Raw genomic sequence first — 18,574 nt, 5'->3', positions numbered from 1 at the left:
GTCAACAAATATCCTAGACAACTAATCTCTTAGGCTAGGAACGTAAGTCTCTGGCACTAGTTGGTCAGACATTTCATCAAACACCTTTTGGGTGTGGAAATGTCTCGAACCTAGTTCCAATTGATCAGAGAGAAATTAGTAATTCTAACACTAGTCCAGAAGGGAATCATACAAATTAAAGCTTAAACACCCTACATCTTAAGATCCTCCACCTAGTCTATCCCATCCCCAAGAACCTTAACACTACTCAGATACGGAAATCATCACCAAAGATACAAATCCAGAAAACATTGAACCTAGCATAATAGATAGATAGAAATGAGAAGAACAACTTTGTAGAAAAAATCAAGTGCAAAAGCTGAATAAACTCGGAGATGTCGGATTACAAGTCTCAGAGCGTTTTTTGGTGGCTAGGTCAAATCTTAGAAAAGAAAATAAGATAAAGATAAGATGTCCTAAACCAAGACTTAACAAAATGTATATATAGTAAAAACATGTGAATCCCTAAAACTTAAAACGACAAGATAGAGCGTCAGTTCGGGAATCTCCTGAAGCCTGTGAAACCAAACATGTGCGGTCGAGTCGCGTGTCGTCTCTCCCTGGGGTGCGGTCGAGTGGAACGGATCGAGTCGAGGTCATACGACTCGAGGGGGGCCGAGTGGAGGTGATACGACTCGAGCTGGGTTGAGTGGAGGGGATGCGACTCGAGCTGGATCGAGTGGAGGTGATGCGACTCGAGCTGGGTGTATATGTATCCACTAAAACGATGATAACTCTTGAACCACTCCTCCGATTGACTTGAAATAAATGGCATTGGAAATATGACTCAGATATAGCTCAGCTCCTTCATAATGGCCGTCTCCCAGAAGCTCTTCCAAAGGTATCTGAAGTTAATCTCATTCACCATGTTACTTGTGCTTGATTGATTTAATTTTCTATAACCATGTTAATTTTCTTTTGTGGTTTGGAATTTGAAACCTTAGGCGAAACAATTCTGTGAAGATGAGAGAAGGTTATTGGCGTACGATCAGGTCGACAACTTCTGCGCATCCATCATGTTTTTTTACCTTTTCTTTGTTTGGCTTGTAGTTATTCTTCAAGAACTCTGTTTTGATTTAGGCATCCAAAGATGACTAATGAAAGACAAAAATTAAAAACAAGGGTGTGAAGATATTAGTATTATTTTTACTTTTATGAAAAGATAAAGACACTCATTTGAGTATGTGCAATTATCATGCTCTTATGATATCATATGAACTCAACAAACGTTTCTATGCTCTGTTCAACGTTGACAACTTGACATGCACCAATGCACCATGTTAAACGTTTGTATGCTTTGTTCAACGTCGACAAGCCCATAATTAGAGCATATATATCATTTTTTTTTTAAAAACTGATTTTAAATCTTATTAATTCCATGCTTTAAAAGTTTAAACTTTAAAGTAACGTCTTCTATAAGATTTCTTGTAGTGCATGTCATGCTGTATCTATTTTTTTCCGTTAAAGTCGATATATATAACAAAAACGATTATCTGCACCTTTGCATACAAATAAAAGTTTATTATTAATCTTGAAATTAACACAAACCTATCTTCTCAGGTGGATTCGAGGTAATTAATTTGAATACGAGAAAATTAAAGTCGATTTTTTTTTTCTCAAACAATTCAAGAAAGTCTAAACCACCATCCATAGAAGAGATATTTCTACAAAAAATTATAGTTAAATATCTTAAAATATAAAATATATATATACATATATTTCACTAAATTAAAAAACTGATAAAATTGGTTCCGATGGCCATGAAGATTAGTGCGACCAAGAAAACCGTTGAAAGTCAGACACCTCTGGGCTCTGGGTCTCGGGGACATAATTCTCACAATGTTCCAATTCTTAACTCAAAATCTGCATGCATAATAAAAACATCCTATTTTATTTCAGAGCAGATACGATTCACAATACCATTTCTCGAACAACGTCATGCATAATCACAAAAAACTTTTCCCTCATCATCATCAACCTCTTTCATTAACAATGATGCACAAACAAGACTACCAATTATATCATATAACCCATATATCGGCCTCTACAATACTTTCACTTGTATCTATAATTCCTTCAAATGGCGACTAGCCTATCAATTATCGGTTGAAGTTGTCTTTCCTCCAACTCAGGTGCTAGAGGTTTATCAGCAATCTCTTTTACATCTTCATTTCAGAGTTTCTTAATCAACCTCAATGTCAAGAAAACACGTTTCCTGATATAATAGCTCGATATAGTTAGCTCTTAGAGCAAAATCCACAGATACACAACTTTTGAAGTTCAACATCTTTAGCGCCTTAGAAGTTTATCGGCTCCATGACTTCCTTCTCAGTTCAGCATATAATTTTCTTAATCTTTTTTTTTTTTGATTTTTTTTTAAAATAAATTATTTTTTTTCATTTTATTATGAGTGACATCATTCTCACAAAAGTATTCTTTCTAAATTAAATTTGAGTTAATTAATTTACATACGAAAGTGTAAATTAGTAGAGATCATATTTCTAAAAAAAAAAAATTATAATTAAAAATTATAAAATTATAAAATATATATTTCACTATTTTCACGGAATTAAAAAAAAAACACATAATATTACGTATTAAAAGTCAAACACCTCTGATTGACCCAGAACAAAGACCTTTAATTTCATCAGTAACGCTAAAATAACAGATCGGAGCAAAAAAAAAAAAAAAGAAGAAGAATGGAAGATCTATGGAAGAGAGCGAAATCGTTTGCAGAAGAAGCAGCGAAGAAGTCTCAAACCATAACGCTACAATCATCTTCAACAACCTTCGTCAATCTCGTCTCCGAAACCGCTAAAAAGTCCAAAGAGTTCGCTCTCGAAGCTTCTAAGAAAGCCGATTCGCTCAACGTCTCCGAGTTCGTGGCCGAGACGGCGAAGAAATCCAAGGAGTTCGCCGCCGAGGTTTCAACCAAAGCGGATCAGCTCAAAGTCGTTGCGTTGAAGCAAGCTGATCAGATCCAGAATATTAAATCTATTGCCGACATTATACCTCCGTTTGGGGGAGGATCAGGATCTAGTGGTGGCTCTGTGATCTCTGAATCTGAGCTTGTTAGCTTTGGTATCACCGATGATTTGAGAGAGTTTGTTAAAGGTTTGACGTCTGCTACGTTCCAGGCTTTTCCTGAACAAGGTATGGTTGCTTTATCTTGTTGTTTTATCTTCTTCTTTGATTTTCTGGAATTGAGGATTTGCAATGTGTTGTGGTAAATGTGGATTAGATGAATCGTCGGAAGTTTCTGATTTGGAAACAAGTGCGTCTAATGTTCGGAAGGATCTATCGGAGTGGCAGGAGAGACATGCCACTCTTGTTCTTGGTTCTGTCAAGGTACTAATACTTGGATTTTGGGAATTGAGAATACTATATAGTTTGATCTTGCATACTGGTTAACTTGTAGATTCATCTCTTATGTGCTACATTGTTTGATGTTTGCATTTTGTGTTTGTTGCAGCAAATTTCGAAGTTAAGATATGAGTTATGCCCACGAGTCATGAAAGAAAGGAGGTTCTGGAGGATTTACTTTACCTTAGTGAGCACTCATGTTGCACCGTAAGGCTCTACTATCTCTCTCCAACTCTAAAACGTTTTTGATACTCACTTTTGAAGAAGCGCATAGGAGGAAGTAAAGATAGCGTAAGACCTGTATATTACTAAGACTATGATGTCTCATAGCTTAATCAATGCAGCTTAAGACATGTGATTAGATGCATAAGTTTGGTTAAATGAAACCATAACTAATCATATTGGAACGTGGGGTTGATCCAGAGACTGTTTTAGTGAATTCTCTCTAGTTGTTGCAAATCATCTATGTTGCCAGTCTTCTCTAGCTCGGTTCAGTAGCTATCTCGGAAAACCATGTAACTCACAAATGAGAATGGCAAAGCCAAAGGAACGTTTAACTGAAAATGTATAGAAGATCTTGGCATCTTAATCATTTGTGTATATCTGTTAGGTGATTAGTGAATTGAGCACCCATGTCTTTCGTGGGTATGAGACTTGATAGCCGCATGCATAAATTAAGAGGAAATGATTTGTTTTGGCTCAGATATGAGAGGAAGTACATGGAGGAACTTAGGAACAAAGCAGAGAGTAAAGAGGAAGAAGCTAAGAAGAGCCCAGGGGCTGAAGGAACAGAAACAGGTGAAAAGAATGTCGCAAAAAGCAGAACATCTACTGCATCCTCTGAGCAAGATCTTGACACATTCCTCCTGGGAGATTTAGAAGACAGTGACGAAGCTCCCGGTGAGACACCTTGACTTATACTTTGCTTCTCAAGTTTTAGACGTGTCTTAAATATTGAATTTTGTTTGTGTAATTGTGAAACCTTGCAGATGATGATGATGATGATAATGGTGATGATGGAGGAAGCCTGGGTGATGATGACTTCGACAAGATTGGCAACTCTGTAAGTTAAACATTTGATTCTCTCTTTGTCTTCAAAAGATACAAGAAGAGAACGAACACCTTGGTTTAATCTAAATCTGCCTTCTCGTGTTTGCAGGATGCCGAAGAAGAAAAAGAAACAAATGCAGCAAAGGCATAGAAATATATTAGTTTTGTTACACCCAATCGTGGGGAAGTAAATGAGGATGGTATATGATCGATCTGTTTCATCATCAGTGTATAGCTTTTGCTTTAGCGAAGATGCAAAAGAACACATTTTATTCATTCGAATTCGCAGTTTTTTTTTAAAAAACGAGACTTTCTTTATGTTGCAGTAAAAAAAAGCTTACAACTTTGAATACAAAATTACCCAAAAAAAAAATCGAAACTTTTGATTTTGACATATGTATTCGTAGCTGGAGAGGTTTTATTAGTTTAGCTCTGTGAGTGTAGTTATGACGACAATATCTCTTCTCCGGCGTACCACCAAGTCGTCGCCGACAATATCATCACTCTTGTCTCTGGCGATTTCATCTTTCTCGACGCAATGTTTTGTTCGACGAACAGCATCACTCTCTGTTCCAACGGAAGCTCCTCCGGCTCCAAAGAAGATCCCCTTCACGGTCTCGACCCACGGAATCACAAGGCAAGATCCTTACCGTTGGATGAAGAATACAGAAGATACCGATTTCGCCGACTACGTCCAGCGTGAGAACGCGTACGCTCAAGCTTTCATGGCTGACACAGAAGCCTTAAGGCGTGATTTAGTCTCCGAGATGAAAACTCGTATTCCGGAAGAGATTTTCACACCTCCTGAGCGTTGGGGACCATGGTTCATCTCTCTATAATCTTGAAACTTTTTTTTTTTTGATTCGAGTCAAAAAAAGGATTGAATCGGGTTTTGAATTGTCAATTGAGTAGGTTATATAGGCAATACATACCCAAAGGAAAAGAGTACCCACTTCTGTGTAGGAGATTGGACAAGGTTGAAACAAATTGGCTCTCTGGTCTTTTTCGTGGAGGAGAAGAAGAAGAAGAAGTTGTGCTTGACTGGAATCAAATTGCAGAGCAGTACGGTAAAGTTTATTCCTTTAGCGTAATGTTGCAGTTTTAGTTTAAGAGTCGTAAACGATTACGCAAGTGTTATGTGTACTATTACTTCAGGTTATGTTCACATTGGGGTTTGTCGGGTTTCACCTGATCATAACTATCTTGCGTACACGGTTGATCCCGAGGGAGGTGAACGTTTCCTTCTTCAAATTAAGGATTTGAGAACCGGTCTTTTAGTTCCGAGGTTGGAAGTTGATGGAGTTGTTAGCTTGGCATGGGCTTTAGATGGAGTCACCTTGTTTTATACTGTTGCAGATGAATGCCAAAGACCTCACAGGCAAATACTGTAAACTTAAACTAGTAGTAGATTGATAGCTTTTTTGTCTTTATGAAACTTGGGGTTGTTTGTTCAACTGTGACATGTTTTTGCAGGGTTGTTGTTACAAATGTTGAATCAGATGGGAGAGATGATACCGTAGTGTTTACAGAAAAGGATTCCAGTTTCTGTGTAGACATAACGACCACAAAAGATGGCAAGTTTGTTACTATCAATTCGAACTCAAGGACTTCATCCGAGGAATTAACCTGTTTTGAACTTTCAATTGCATTTTCTTATATAGTCTCTATCACCCATATACTTTATGCTCAAGCTGAGTTATCTTGTTTTCAGGTTTATATTGTAAATGCTGATAAGCCAATGGCCAATTTACGAAGAACTCGTGAACGAGTCCCTGGCGTGCAGTGTTTTTTGGAACACCACAATGGGTTCTTTTACATTCTTACAAATTCTCCCTCAAATGCAACTAGTGAGTGGTCTGGTGAAGGCTATTATTTAACTAGATGCTTAGTGGAAGAACTTGAAGCATCTGACTGGCAGGTTTTGGTTATTTTATAAATCATGTTTTCTGTAACTTTTTTGAGATAGAGAAGAATACTGATTTTTTCTTGTCAGATTGTTTTCTGCCCAAATGATGAAGTGTTAATACAAGATATGGACATGTTCAATGACTACCTGGTGCTTTTTCTTAATAAGAATGGCTTCCCTATGCTATGTTCTATTGATATGCCCGTAAAAGCAAATATGAAGGTATTTCTGATTAATCTTGCGTTAGTGTCTTTTTACGTTTTCTCTCGGTGTTCCTACAGTTTTACTAAGGTATGTTTCTATTTTTGCAGCATATGGATGATCTTAATCCCTGGTATTTCCCTCTTCCACCTGATCAATGCAGTGTTGCGCCAGGTTCAAACCACAACTTTCAGAGCTCTATATACCGAGTGGTGCTTTCATCTCCTGTGGTATGTTTACTTTGTTGCTTTAAGAAACGGGTTCTTCTACTGTTGTAGCTTTGATGCCATAAGGTAGTTGTTTTGCATGTAAAATGATTCTTTCTACTCTGATAGTTTCTCTGAATAACCTTACTATTGTTTTTGGGATTGTAGATGCCTGACACTATCGTCGACTATGATGTGTCAAGACGATTGTTCTCAATTGTGCAACAGGAGAGAGGGGTTATAGGTAATTCTGATAGTAGTACGCCATGGTACCCTGCAGATGGTTCGATAGAGAACAGATGTCAACTTGATGATAGAACGAGTGAGGAACAAGATGGTCAGTTAGATTCTCGAATGCATAAGTGGGAGGGTTTATCTGATGCATATGTTTGTGAAAGACAAGAAGTTTCTTCACATGATGGAGTTGAAGTCCCTCTTACAATTCTGTATTCACGAGAAGCATCGAAGAAGAGTGAATCACCGGGAATGTTGATATGTTATGGTGCGTATGGAGAAGCTTTGGACAAAAGCTGGTGCACAAATCGATTGAGTATGCTTGATCGTGGATGGGTTATTGCCTTTGCTGATGTGAGGTCAGTTATAAAACATTACTAAATCGTTCAGTTTGAATGTGATAGTGGTAATTTGAATGTGCGCCTCCTATAGAAGTTTCATTTTGGTCTCAGGGGAGGAGGTGGTAGGGATTTTTCATGGCACAAATCCGGAACTGGATCGTTGAAACAAAGCTCAATCCAAGACTTCATACATAGTGCGAATTATCTAATCGAAAAGGGTTATGTGCATAGACACCATCTTGCTGCTATTGGGTACAGCGCAGGAGCTATCCTTCCAGCTGCAGCCATGAATATGCACCCGAGTCTATTTAGAGCTGCAATTTTGAAGGTTAGAATATTGGTTATCTTAGCAAATGCTTTGGTTGTGTCCATAATGATATGCAAACGCTTATATATGATCAAGCTGTACCATTGTGCAGGTTCCTTTCGTAGACGTGTTAAACACATTATCAGATTCAAAATTACCTCTCACACTCTTGGACCATGAAGAATTTGGGAATCCGGACATTCAAACCGACTTCCGATCCATCCTTAGCTATTCTCCATATGATAACATACGCAGAGATGTTTGCTATCCGTCCATGCATGTCACAACTTCGTTTCATGACTCAAGGTAAGCTTAACACAAGAATGATTTTACTTAAGTTTTGGAATTTATGGATCACAATTTCGTGTGTTTGTTGGTTTCTAGGGTTGGAGTATGGGAAGGTGCAAAATGGGTGGCTAAGATACGGGAGAGTACGTGCGAGGACTGCTCACGAGCTGTGATTCTGAGAACAAATATGAATGGGGGCCATTTCGGTGAAGGTGGTCGGTATGCTCAATGCGAAGAGACTGCATTTGATTATGCTTTTCTTATCAAAATTATGGGTCATCACAACAATCGATGAAAGAATCATGTAATCTTTTATGTAGCTTGAACTGATTCTATTATTACGTCTTTTGCTCGAAGTCATAAATCAGTTTGTCTCATTCTTGCTAACGGGTATAGACAAAGGAAGATAAAATCAGAAAACAATGATGTGATAAACTTGAAACGTAATCTGATATTCCACAAGAGATCATATTGATAGATTACATGAATGATGAAGAAGATGATACAAACTCAGAACCACAAAAAACGTACAATCTACTTAACCATAATTGATCTTAACGACTGTAGGAATCCCCTAGAAGCCGAACAATGTACACGATAGAAGCAATCTGTCAATACATTTATATATTCCAAAGCCGTTGAGCCTTACAGAGAAATGTCACAGTGTTTTCATGCGCTTATGAGACTGTTCAGATTCTTCCTCAAAGCTTGGATCTCTTGCTTGTGTATCAGATGATAATGGATTCTGCATAGAGAGTATGTATCAACATCATCGTATATGGTTACTGTTTACATGGAATGTGAAACCGACTAATTTACCTTACTTGATGGCTCGTCATGAGTTAGTCCTTGATTGGCTCGTTTCCCGAGATCAATCTGGACGGAAAGTTTTGCATGCGACAAATCAATTCCAGCGTTCTGGAGAGCTTGTGTTAATGAGCTCAATAACCTGGTCATTTCAGAATACACATTAATAAGAAACCAATCGATCACTTCGATAAAAAAAAAACAAAAACTAACAGAAATGAGGCAGACTTAGAAGATTAGGTTTAACTCACTCATGCGAGTAGGCACTAGAGATGCTAATGGTTCCACCTTCAATAACCAGGTCATTACTTTGGCCTAGCACATCACTAGTAGCAGGACATTCATTAGCTTGTTCACCTTGTACCAACGGAAGAATTGGTTGAACTGGTGGTAATCCTTTGTCGTCTAACTCAGGTTGACTTTCAATCGGTTTGCCGGTTATAGCTCTTCCATTGTCAGACTCAATCGGGATTTGCGGTTCTGCAACGATTGCAGGTGTAGAAGCCACAGCGTTTTCTTCAAACTTTGCAGGAAAAGATATCCCTGGACCAGATCCATTATTTATAGCTACTGGGTGGTTCGCCAAACTCTGAACTCGCCAGTGATTATTCCTCTGTTTCCAATCAGGAAAACATAAAAATTCAGCTAAAAGTTACACAAAACTGGCAGCAGAACCACTTGCAGGTCCACAACATAACATAGTAGAAGCTGAACGCATCTAAACATGTTTCTGAAAGATATAAAGTGAAAACTTTACCCATGGTGTCAACTTAGTTGGTTCCTGACTCCATCCTGGATACGATCCTTCATACTTTTGCACCCTCTCTTGTAAATACTGGACATAATCTATCACCTAGAGAATGCAACAGAAGTGCTATTTAAGGCTAACAAGATCTAAAATCAATGAATATTATCACATAGAACATCATTAAATTATCATGAAATACCTCTAAAAGGAAAGAAGCAGTATCTCTTTTTTGTTCACTGTTGGGAATTAGCTCTCTCAATATCTGAAATCTGACAAGAGATTTAAGAAATTCAGCACTCATACTATACAGAAACAAAGATGATGATAGTAGAACTAAGTCCCCATATCAACACCACAGCATTGAGGCAGAGCAAAATTCCCAAACACAAAGTCATAAGTAATCCTAAAGATTGTTACTCTGAATCTCCACAGTTCAAAAGAGCAAGCCACCCCAAAAAAAAAAGCTTGAAATCCTCATACCTTTCATTGATTTTGCTTCTTCTCCGTTGCTCAGTGACTGAATGCTTAGAACGTATCGCACTAGCTTTATCATTTTCCTTTGCATCTGCTTTCCAAATTCAACACCAGCAAATCAAATCCCAAACTCTCCAAAACCAAATCCATCTCGATTCAAATCCAATCAAAAACACAAATCGAAGAACCAATATCTAAGAAAATTCAAAAAAATCTCTAGAATTGGATCGAACAAGTTTTACCTCTGTTGTTGTTGTTGCTATGAACAGTAGTGTTGGAAGAAGGACCTTCACGTTTAGAGCTAAAGTCTTCTTCACCGTAATCTTCTTCCTCTTGATTTCCTTTTCCGGTTCTCATCTTCGCCGGAGTTTTTTTTTCCAACTTTTGCCGTCGACGAGAGCTTCTTCTTCTTCTATTGTTTGTTTTTTATTTGTTTTGTGGGTGACTCGTGACTCGGTTGAGTTTTGATTACCTGTGGGAGAGACTTACATGAACTCTCTCAGTTGAGTTTTTTTGTCCGTCAGTTTCATGATTTCGACACGTGTACGTACCGATATTACCCGGTTAAGCTCTGTAATCGAACCGTAGCTTCTAATGACACGTGGGTTTCACGTGATAAGACGGGATTCTAACCTATCAAATTTAAAGGTCGTCACGTGATGCACGTGGTCTCTTTCTGATCTGTTAATTTTCACCTTCGTACGTACCATGTTTGTTTTATTTAATCGAATGGTAAAACCGTAAAAGTAGCATACCCGTGAAAATGTTTTTATTTACACCACTCTAGTGTTATGATTTTTGCAGTCTTTCACATTATTTATAAATTCATATCCTTAATTGATAACATTCAAAATAACATATACTGTATATATAAACTGAAAGACTTTGTAACATTTGTGGTTTTTAAAATTTACAGTTTTGGTGAAAAGACAAATGGAGCTTCCAAAACACTGCATAAGAAGGGCTTATAGATGTGATCAGCATTGGGCCGAGCTATTTGAAGCCCAAAGTTTATAAAGAAAAAAACGAAAAAAAAACAAATTTTATCAGAGCCAGGTTTCGATCCTGGGACCTGTGGGTTATGGGCCCACCACGCTTCCGCTGCGCCACTCTGATTTGTTGATATTGGTATGTTATTTATGTTATATATAGTATATACTTGTATAACTAGTGCTAGAATATGGGCTTTGAGCCCAATTAAGTGCGGTAACGGATCTGATAAACGGGTCGGGTTGAACAAAGATCCATGAAATGTGAAGCAGAAACCGAAGGTTTTATGAAGGGTTTATTTCGGCGGCTGTATGCACACTTCACGGTGCCTTTCTCTTTTCTCCAGATCTTCTCCTTCTCTTCACCCAAGTCCAAGTTTTTTTTGAAAGTTCTGTTCATCGAATCTTCATTCTTTCATTTCTATGTTTGTATTGACATCTCTACAAATCCAATAGCTACATAGCCCGAGACTGTGCTCGTGGAGGAACTAATCTACCTGAAGCCATTTCGTGGCGATCACAAAGACGATTGGAAAAATGTGGAGGAACCTTTTGGGAAGAGCTTCATTAAGAAAGGTTAAGTTTTTATCTGATTCTAGCTCCGGTACTCATTTTCCGGTGAATAAAGTTCGTGGGATCATTTCTTCTGTTAATCTCATTGGCGTTAGAAATGGTTTATCGATAAACCCAATTAACGAATTGGGTAGATTGGGTTCGTTTCGTCATGGTCAATGCTATTATGCTTTTGAAGGGTATGCAACAGCTGCTCAAGCTATTGATTCTACTGATCCTGATGATGAGTCTTCTTCTTCTGGGTCTGATGAAGTTAATGAATTGATAACGGAGATGGAGAAAGAGACTGAGAGGATCCGTAAAAAGGCTAGGCTTGCAGCGACGCAGCCAAAGAGAGTCATCGCGGGGATGGGAGCACAGAAGTACTATATGCTGAAACAAAGACAAGTGAAAATGGAGACTGAAGAGTGGCAAAGAGCTGCGAGAGAGTGTCGTGAGATTTTAGCTGATATGTGTGAGCAGAAGCTTGCACCGAATCTGCCTTATGTCAAGTCTTTGTTTCTCGGCTGGTTTGAGCCTTTTCGTAATGCTATTCAAGCTGATCTTGATGCTTTCAAGATCAAGAAAGGGAAGATTCCTTATGCGCCTTTTATGGAGCAGCTTCCGGCTGATATGATGGCTGTTATCACTATGCATAAGATGATGGGATTGTTGATGACTAATACGGAAGGTGTTGGCATTGTTAAGCTAGTCAATGCTGCTACTCAGATTGGGGACGCCGTTGAGCAGGAGGTAAAGTTTCAATTTCTCTCGATGCTTTTGATGCTATTTCATGATATAGGTTGAGACTGACTTGAGAAATTGACTTGAGAGTGAATCTAAGTGGAATCATAAAAATGACTCATTGGATTGATGGAGCAGGCCAGGATCAACAGTTTTTTGGAGAAAACTACGAAGAAAAAGAATGCAACTGACAAGACGATCAATGATGAATCAGAAGCTGTGCATGTTTCAGAAGAAACTGTGACCAAAGAAACGGAAAGGGTGAAGAAACAGGTTTCTGTACTGATGAAAAAAAAGAAATTGAGGGAAGTAAAAGCGTTAGTGAAGAAGCATGCCTCATTCAAGCAATGGGGTCAAGAGGCACAAGTGAAGGTTTGTTTATACTTCCACACTTGTTAATGCACAGCGCTTTGTACTAATTCTTATATTCCTTCTCCTTTTTTCTCTTCTCTGTGATTTAAAATCGGCTCTTGTGCTTCTAGGTTGGCTCACGTTTGATTGAGCTGTTGATGCAAAATGCTTATATACAACCTCCAGCTGAACAGTTTGATGATGGTCCACCTGACATCCGACCTGCTTTTAAGCAAACTTTCAGAACTGTCACATTAGAAAATACGTAAGAGGCTTGTGATTCTTTTTATGCTCATTCACATGTATCTGTCTCTGTCTCCGTCTCTCCCTCTCCTTGTCGATGCTGTTTATTTACATTCTATTGTATTCTTCCTCAGAAAGACTAGCAGGAGATATGGTTGCATCGAATGTGATCCTCTGGTCAAAAAGGGCCTTGACAAATCAGTAAGCAGAATCGTGGACTATGTTTTGCGGATCTTTTATCTGATAACAGTTGTACCTTTGTGATGTTAGGGTTGGAACAATCTTTTACCACACTATATATCAAGGCATTTTAAATTGAGTTTGAGACAATCTTTCTATTCTTCTCTCACCATTTTCCTTTGTTTTAAACAGGCTAGACATATGGTCATTCCCTACTTGCCAATGCTAATACCTCCTCGGAACTGGACAGGGTATGTTCACCAATAATTAGTACTTAGATTGTTTTCTATTTTACTCTTGCTAGATCCCTTTGATAAATTTCTCCTTCTCTGGGCATTGTTCTTATGTACCCGTCATACAGGGGATATCTACAGTTTGCTCAAGTATGTTTCTAGAATTGCTATGTAATTTGACAGTATTTTACAGGTACGATCAAGGGGCACACTTTTTCTTGCCTTCATACGTCATGAGAACACATGGAGCTAAACAACAACGTACTGTAATGAAACAAACTCCAAAGGAGCAACTGGAGCCAGTATTTGAGGTCTGATATCCTTCATCTTTATTGGAAGTTAATGTTGCTTGAGCTTAACCATTTATTGGATTCTTAAAAGCAGAACTGGGAGTTGCAAAATTATGAATATTTTGTTATATGAATAAATGGGTTCATGTGATTCCTTTTGTTTAATCAGGCTTTAGATACTCTAGGAAACACCAAATGGAGAATAAACAAAAAGGTGTTAAGTTTGGTTGACAGAATCTGGGCTAATGGAGGTCGACTTGGTGGTCTGGTTGACCGTGAAGATGTAAGATCTCTCTCTCTGTCCTTTCCTTTATGAATCTATACTTCTAGCTCTTATTCACCTATATACTTCCATATTCTTCAGAGAAGGAAGTAATTTTAGCTCATACTTCTCTTCTAGAAATTTGGATTTTTCTCACCTCTTTATAAACTCCAAAAGGTACCCGTTCCAGAAGAGCCAACAAGTGAAGACCAGGAGAATGTAAAACATTGGAAATGGGAATTGAAAAAAGCAAATAAGGAAAATAGTGAGAGACATTCACAAAGGTGCGATGTAGAGCTCAAACTCGAGGTAAGAGAAGGCTTCTTTTTGAGCTCCTCTTGCTGCTCTAATGTATAAAAACATCATTGTACTTTCATTTGATTGAGCAGGTGGCACGTAAAATGAAGGACGAGGAAGGTTTTTACTACCCTCACAACGTTGATTTTCGTGGCCGAGCATATCCCATGCATCCATATCTTAACCATCTTGGGTCTGATCTCTGTCGAGGCATCCTTGAGTTTTGTGAGGGAAAGCCTCTTGGGAAATCGGGATTGCGTTGGCTGAAGATACATATAGCAAACTTATATGCTGGTGGAGTTGATAAGTTGGCTTATAAGGATCGGGTTGCATTTACTGAGAGTCACTTAGATGATATATTTGATTCTTCTGATAGACCTCTTGAAGGAAAAAGATGGTGGCTTAACGCAGAGGATCCCTTTCAGTGTTTGGCTGCTTGCATCAATCTTTCAGAAGCCTTGAGAAGCCCCTTTCCTGAAGCTGCTATATCTCATATCCCCATCCACCAGGTACTTGCTAGATTTTATCCATACTTTGTACATGAACAACTTTTATGACATTCTAGTGAAATGAAAATTATATAGACGCCTTTGTTGCTTTGCATTATCATCATCTATGCTCTTTAAGTAGATAATCTTTTTTTTCCTTTATTAATTTTTATTGCAAGGATGGTTCATGTAATGGCTTACAACATTATGCTGCTCTTGGGAGGGATAAGGTATGCCATTAGTTTTTCAGTAACGATAAATTTTTTTTTTATTCATTCTATCGAACATAGGCAAATATACTTCTCCTTAAGGTTTTCTGATTTCTTTCTTTCAATTGGTTTTGTTTATAGTTGGGAGCAGATGCTGTCAACCTTGTAACAGGTGAAAAGCCGGCAGATGTTTATGCAGAAATTGCTGCTAGGTACTTTATTTATCTTTGTATTCCCTTATCTCTCTGGCTATATGAACACTCTAATCAGACAGGATTGTTAACTTGGTTTAAATTTTAAATCAGGGTTCTCAAGATCATGCAGCAAGACGCAGAGAAAGATCCTGAAACATTTCCAAATGCCAAATATGCCAAACTCATGCTCGACCAGGTTATTCATATCTCTTGCTTGTTAAATAGGCTACCTCCTGCCAAACATGTTAATTGACAACAAATTTTTATCCCACCACCATATGGATCAGATGTACTGCTACTATATGTCACTTTAATACTTGTTTGTGATCATCCTATATTCCTATCTGACAACAGACTATACTATTGAAATTCTGTAGGTTGACAGAAAGCTGGTCAAACAGACGGTCATGACATCAGTGTATGGTGTTACTTATTCTGGCGCACGCGACCAAATAAAGAAGAGGTTAAAAGAACGTAATACCTTTGGGGACGATGATTCGCTGACTTTTCATGCAGCTTGTTATGCAGCAAAAGTAAGAAAATGTTAATTTACTTGCTTGGTTTGGGCAACGATATGCTTTCTATGGTTATGCATTTTTAATCTGCGAATGATTTTTTGGATTTTGGGATCCAAGGTTCACTCCTCTATTCATTTTTTAGATCACTTTGAAAGCACTGGAAGAGATGTTTGAAGCTGCAAGAGCTATCAAGACTTGGTTTGGTGAATGTGCAAAGGTCAGTTCTTATACCTGTGACGCTCTTATTGAGGCCATTGCTAAAGAAATCATAAGTTACGAAGGAATTTTTCTCTTATAATTGGTTACGACAATGAGAGCTGTTTTCTGTGTTGGACAGATAATAGCTTCAGAAAACAAAGCAGTTTGTTGGACGACTCCTCTTGGCCTTCCAGTTGTACAACCGTATCGGATGCCTGGTAGACACTTGGTAATGCTCTAACTTCTTTGATACATGGAGCACAAATGATCAGTTGAAAAACTGGATAGTGACTCTCTTAAATATTACTGAAATTGAGGCATCAAATTTGGCAGGTTAAGACTACCCTTCAGGTCTTGACTCTAAAACGTGAGACTGATAAGGTAACCCCACCAAATTTCATTCACCATAACTTTTCTCCATATTTTCCATCAGTGGGAGTTATGACTCGACGTTCTTATTCGTAGAAAGAGTAGGGTTCAGCCTATATCTTATCATGATGTAGCCTTTGGATAAATTTAAAGATTTCATGAGTTTTAAGCAGAGTAGTCTCATCTTTCTGCACTACATACTGTACTCTTGGTTCAGGTCCAGTCGCGGAGGCAGATGACAGCTTTCGCACCAAATCTTATACATTCTCTTGATGGGTCTCACATGATGATGACAGCAGTTGCTTGCAACAGGGCGGGCTTGAGTTTCGCAGGTCAGCTTTAGCCTTCCCGTATGCATCTAACTAATGTTGATTTTTTCATTCTAGATTCTTACTCTTCATACCAATTTCTAATTTGTAGGGGTGCATGATTCGTTCTGGACGCATGCCAGTGATGTTGATATAATGAACACAATACTCAGAGAGAAGTTTGTCGAGCTCTACGAAAAGCCAATCTTAGAAAACGTAAAAGAATCTACTTATTACATCTTTCAGGGGATATACAATTACCATCATTACAAATTTCTGTCTTTGTTTTCTTATAACTAAACTCATGATGGATGGTTTATCTGTGAATTGATAGTTGTTGGAGAGTTTCCAGAAGTCCTTCCCAGACCTAAGTTTTCCGCCATTACCAGAACGAGGCGACTTTGATCTGAGGAAAGTGCTTCAGTCGCCATACTTCTTCAACTGAGCTGCAGCACAGTCAGGTTCACTTACATATTGGAAGCTCCAATACTACACATCTAACATTCAGGGCAGAGTAAGTTTGCTTCTTCAAGCCAATACAACAGGCACATTAATCAAAAGGGGAAGATTCTTTTCCAGTCAGCAATGAGGAATGTTGATGGTTACCTCTCAACTCAGAGGTGGGCTTTCGGGTTACTTGTAAATATACACAGAAAAAGAGTGTTTCAAACTTTGGCAGGAGGCAAGGCGTAGGCACTCCTTTTTGATCGACGTGTAATTTAGTAAAATAGACTTTTTCCAATATTTAAAGTAATAACATTTTTATAATTATTTACACTAAAATGCTTATCAATAATATTATATGAGTTTGGACATATTACATCCCTGACGCTCTTATTGAGACCTCTGCTTAAAAAATAAAAAGTTACGAAGGAATTTGCATTAGACATTTGGTTACAAATAAGAAATCAATCTGATCTTGGCCCCGCACAAAGACAAGTTTTTGATTTGATCGTTAAGAAGTTTTCTTCATGTGGTAAGACCAGCCCAGTTCTTAAACTAAAAGCATCAAGAAACTCCATTTTCTTCATCTTCCTCTTTCTCAACTTTGGCAACCTGAGTCTCCATGAACGTTGCCTTGTACCTCCACCTATCTACGAATATCTTAATCTCTTGACATTTCTCTATCACTTGCAACGCCGTGCCAAAGAACCCTCCTTTCACCAATGCATTCAAGAACGCATCCGCAAGAGCATGCTCCAGTTTTGCTTTCTTGTCTTTGAACTCTTTCCACAAAACCACCACCTCCAAGTACTTCTCGCAGCTCACATATCCATTGATCAACGACAATTATGTCTTGTTGTTTGGCTCATACTGAAGAAAAGCCATCCTTCTGAATGTAATCTTTGCATCTTCTAGGCGTCCAGATTTACAAAAGGCATGGATAATCGAATTCCAATCATGGGACTTCGCTTCTACTCGAGGATCTTCCAAAACTTCCTCTACAAAATTTACCATCAACTCAGGCCTCTGATTCTCAAGGAGGGAAAAGGGCCATTTCCGATCTGTACAATGTCAAAAGTGCTAATTTATATATGTACAAATTTTTGGTGCTAATGTCTATCTATACTCAAATAAAATTCAAATTTCATACCCAATTATAAAAAAAGTGCCAATTTCAAAGTCAAAATCATCAAATATTAGTCAAGAGCTGACTGAGATGACACATATTAGATGAAGTGGCATCGTATATTAAAACGCCGTCGTTTTGATGTTCTAATTTCGTTTTTTAAAAAAAGAAGGTAAGATAAGACCATAGACTCGAACCCGGGTCCATCCAAGTTTTCAACAAAGCTTTAACCAAATGATCCAGCAGCCTTATTCGGTATATATGGGAACTTTAATATTTATATCCATATCCACCTCCGAGAATCTCCCTCCTCTTCCTTTTCTCCTCTTCCTTAGCATCGTTAATGGCATCGATAATTTTGGCTTCCTCATTGCTTAATTTTTACTGGAAAACAAAAACCCTAGTGATGATGATTATGATCTGAGAGGAACATAGAATCTCCAAAAGTCAAAATTTTTAAAGAATCAAAAAGTTAAAAAATCAAATCTTGGGAAACCACGATGAATGTAATCAATTAGCGATTGGATCAACAGAGGCGGATCTAGATGGAGAAGGAACCACGGCGGAGCAGAAAGAGAAGAAGAGGAGAGAGATTCTCACGGGCGGATATGATTA

At 38.2% G+C, this 18,574-nt stretch overlaps 4 protein-coding genes and 1 non-coding gene across 7 annotated transcripts; 3 read left to right on the top strand and 2 right to left on the bottom strand.

The window, feature by feature from the left end:
- On the top strand, nt 2,691-4,848 carry LOC104701530. 2 transcript variants are annotated; one of them, XM_010417227.1, is made up of 6 exons: nt 2,691-3,192; nt 3,281-3,387; nt 3,512-3,609; nt 4,106-4,302; nt 4,398-4,465; nt 4,562-4,848. In XM_010417227.1, exons 1-6 carry the CDS (start codon nt 2,739-2,741, stop codon nt 4,601-4,603), a joined length of 966 nt encoding a protein of 321 aa, XP_010415529.1. In that variant the 5' UTR covers nt 2,691-2,738; the 3' UTR covers nt 4,604-4,848. The 2 variants fall into 2 exon arrangements, with proteins under 2 accessions (XP_010415529.1, XP_010415528.1); XM_010417226.1 differs by having other exon boundaries at nt 4,392-4,465.
- Nucleotides 4,882-8,312, top strand: LOC104701531 (protease 2-like). Its single transcript, XM_010417228.1, has 11 exons — nt 4,882-5,275; nt 5,365-5,519; nt 5,608-5,830; nt 5,926-6,070; nt 6,164-6,370; nt 6,446-6,580; nt 6,670-6,789; nt 6,934-7,358; nt 7,452-7,668; nt 7,760-7,953; nt 8,032-8,312. Exons 1-11 carry the CDS (start codon nt 4,899-4,901, stop codon nt 8,228-8,230), a joined length of 2,397 nt encoding a protein of 798 aa, XP_010415530.1. The 5' UTR covers nt 4,882-4,898; the 3' UTR covers nt 8,231-8,312.
- Nucleotides 8,364-10,392, bottom strand: LOC104701529 (transcription factor BIM2). 2 transcript variants are annotated; one of them, XM_010417224.2, is made up of 7 exons: nt 10,207-10,391; nt 9,971-10,055; nt 9,690-9,759; nt 9,500-9,595; nt 8,994-9,355; nt 8,755-8,884; nt 8,364-8,680 (listed from the first exon to the last, which is right to left on the bottom strand). In XM_010417224.2, the coding sequence occupies exons 1-7, from the start codon at nt 10,319-10,321 to the stop codon at nt 8,594-8,596; spliced, it is 945 nt and encodes a 314-aa protein (XP_010415526.1). In that variant the 5' UTR covers nt 10,322-10,391; the 3' UTR covers nt 8,364-8,593. The 2 variants fall into 2 exon arrangements, with proteins under 2 accessions (XP_010415526.1, XP_010415527.1); XM_010417225.2 differs by having other exon boundaries at nt 8,367-8,680; nt 8,760-8,884; nt 10,207-10,392.
- Nucleotides 11,009-11,080, bottom strand: TRNAM-CAU. The gene has a single exon. It is a non-coding gene; the product is annotated as a tRNA-Met (tRNA).
- On the top strand, nt 11,263-17,203 carry LOC104701528 (DNA-directed RNA polymerase 1, mitochondrial). The gene is made up of 19 exons (XM_010417223.2): nt 11,263-12,258; nt 12,388-12,621; nt 12,732-12,865; nt 12,978-13,044; nt 13,216-13,274; nt 13,450-13,567; nt 13,716-13,829; nt 13,986-14,117; nt 14,198-14,614; nt 14,773-14,823; nt 14,944-15,014; nt 15,108-15,192; nt 15,374-15,529; nt 15,657-15,731; nt 15,852-15,941; nt 16,046-16,093; nt 16,299-16,413; nt 16,502-16,605; nt 16,724-17,203. Exons 1-19 carry the CDS (start codon nt 11,491-11,493, stop codon nt 16,832-16,834), a joined length of 2,949 nt encoding a protein of 982 aa, XP_010415525.1. The 5' UTR covers nt 11,263-11,490; the 3' UTR covers nt 16,835-17,203.

Source organism: Camelina sativa, chromosome 7, assembly GCF_000633955.1.
Source record: "Camelina sativa cultivar DH55 chromosome 7, Cs, whole genome shotgun sequence".
Lineage (NCBI taxonomy): Eukaryota > Viridiplantae > Streptophyta > Magnoliopsida > Brassicales > Brassicaceae > Camelina > Camelina sativa.
The sequence above is the reverse complement of the archived record's forward strand: the minus strand, read 5'-3'. Positions and strand labels throughout refer to the sequence as shown.

Excerpts from the sequence above, each read along its gene's own strand:
- LOC104701529 (XM_010417224.2), bottom strand. The coding sequence starts at position 10,321 with ATGAGAACCGGAAAAGGAAATCAAGAGGAAGAAGATTACGGTGAAGAA. Across the intron at positions 10,056-10,206 it reads TAGCAACAACAACAACAGAG|ATGCAAAGGAAAATGATAAA; the intron begins GTAAAACTTGTT and ends TTTGGAAAGCAG. Across the intron at positions 8,885-8,993 it reads TCTAGTGCCTACTCGCATGA|GTTATTGAGCTCATTAACAC; the intron begins GTGAGTTAAACC and ends TGAAATGACCAG.
- LOC104701528 (XM_010417223.2), top strand. The coding sequence starts at position 11,491 with ATGTGGAGGAACCTTTTGGGAAGAGCTTCATTAAGAAAGGTTAAGTTT. Across the intron at positions 15,015-15,107 it reads TATGCAGAAATTGCTGCTAG|GGTTCTCAAGATCATGCAGC; the intron begins GTACTTTATTTA and ends ATTTTAAATCAG. Across the intron at positions 16,414-16,501 it reads GGCGGGCTTGAGTTTCGCAG|GGGTGCATGATTCGTTCTGG; the intron begins GTCAGCTTTAGC and ends TCTAATTTGTAG.
- LOC104701531 (XM_010417228.1), top strand. The coding sequence starts at position 4,899 with ATGACGACAATATCTCTTCTCCGGCGTACCACCAAGTCGTCGCCGACA. Across the intron at positions 5,276-5,364 it reads CCTGAGCGTTGGGGACCATG|GTTATATAGGCAATACATAC; the intron begins GTTCATCTCTCT and ends TCAATTGAGTAG. Across the intron at positions 5,831-5,925 it reads GAATGCCAAAGACCTCACAG|GGTTGTTGTTACAAATGTTG; the intron begins GCAAATACTGTA and ends ATGTTTTTGCAG.
- LOC104701530 (XM_010417226.1), top strand. The coding sequence starts at position 2,739 with ATGGAAGATCTATGGAAGAGAGCGAAATCGTTTGCAGAAGAAGCAGCG. Across the intron at positions 3,388-3,511 it reads TTGTTCTTGGTTCTGTCAAG|CAAATTTCGAAGTTAAGATA; the intron begins GTACTAATACTT and ends TGTTTGTTGCAG. Across the intron at positions 4,303-4,391 it reads AGACAGTGACGAAGCTCCCG|ATGATGATGATGATGATAAT; the intron begins GTGAGACACCTT and ends GAAACCTTGCAG.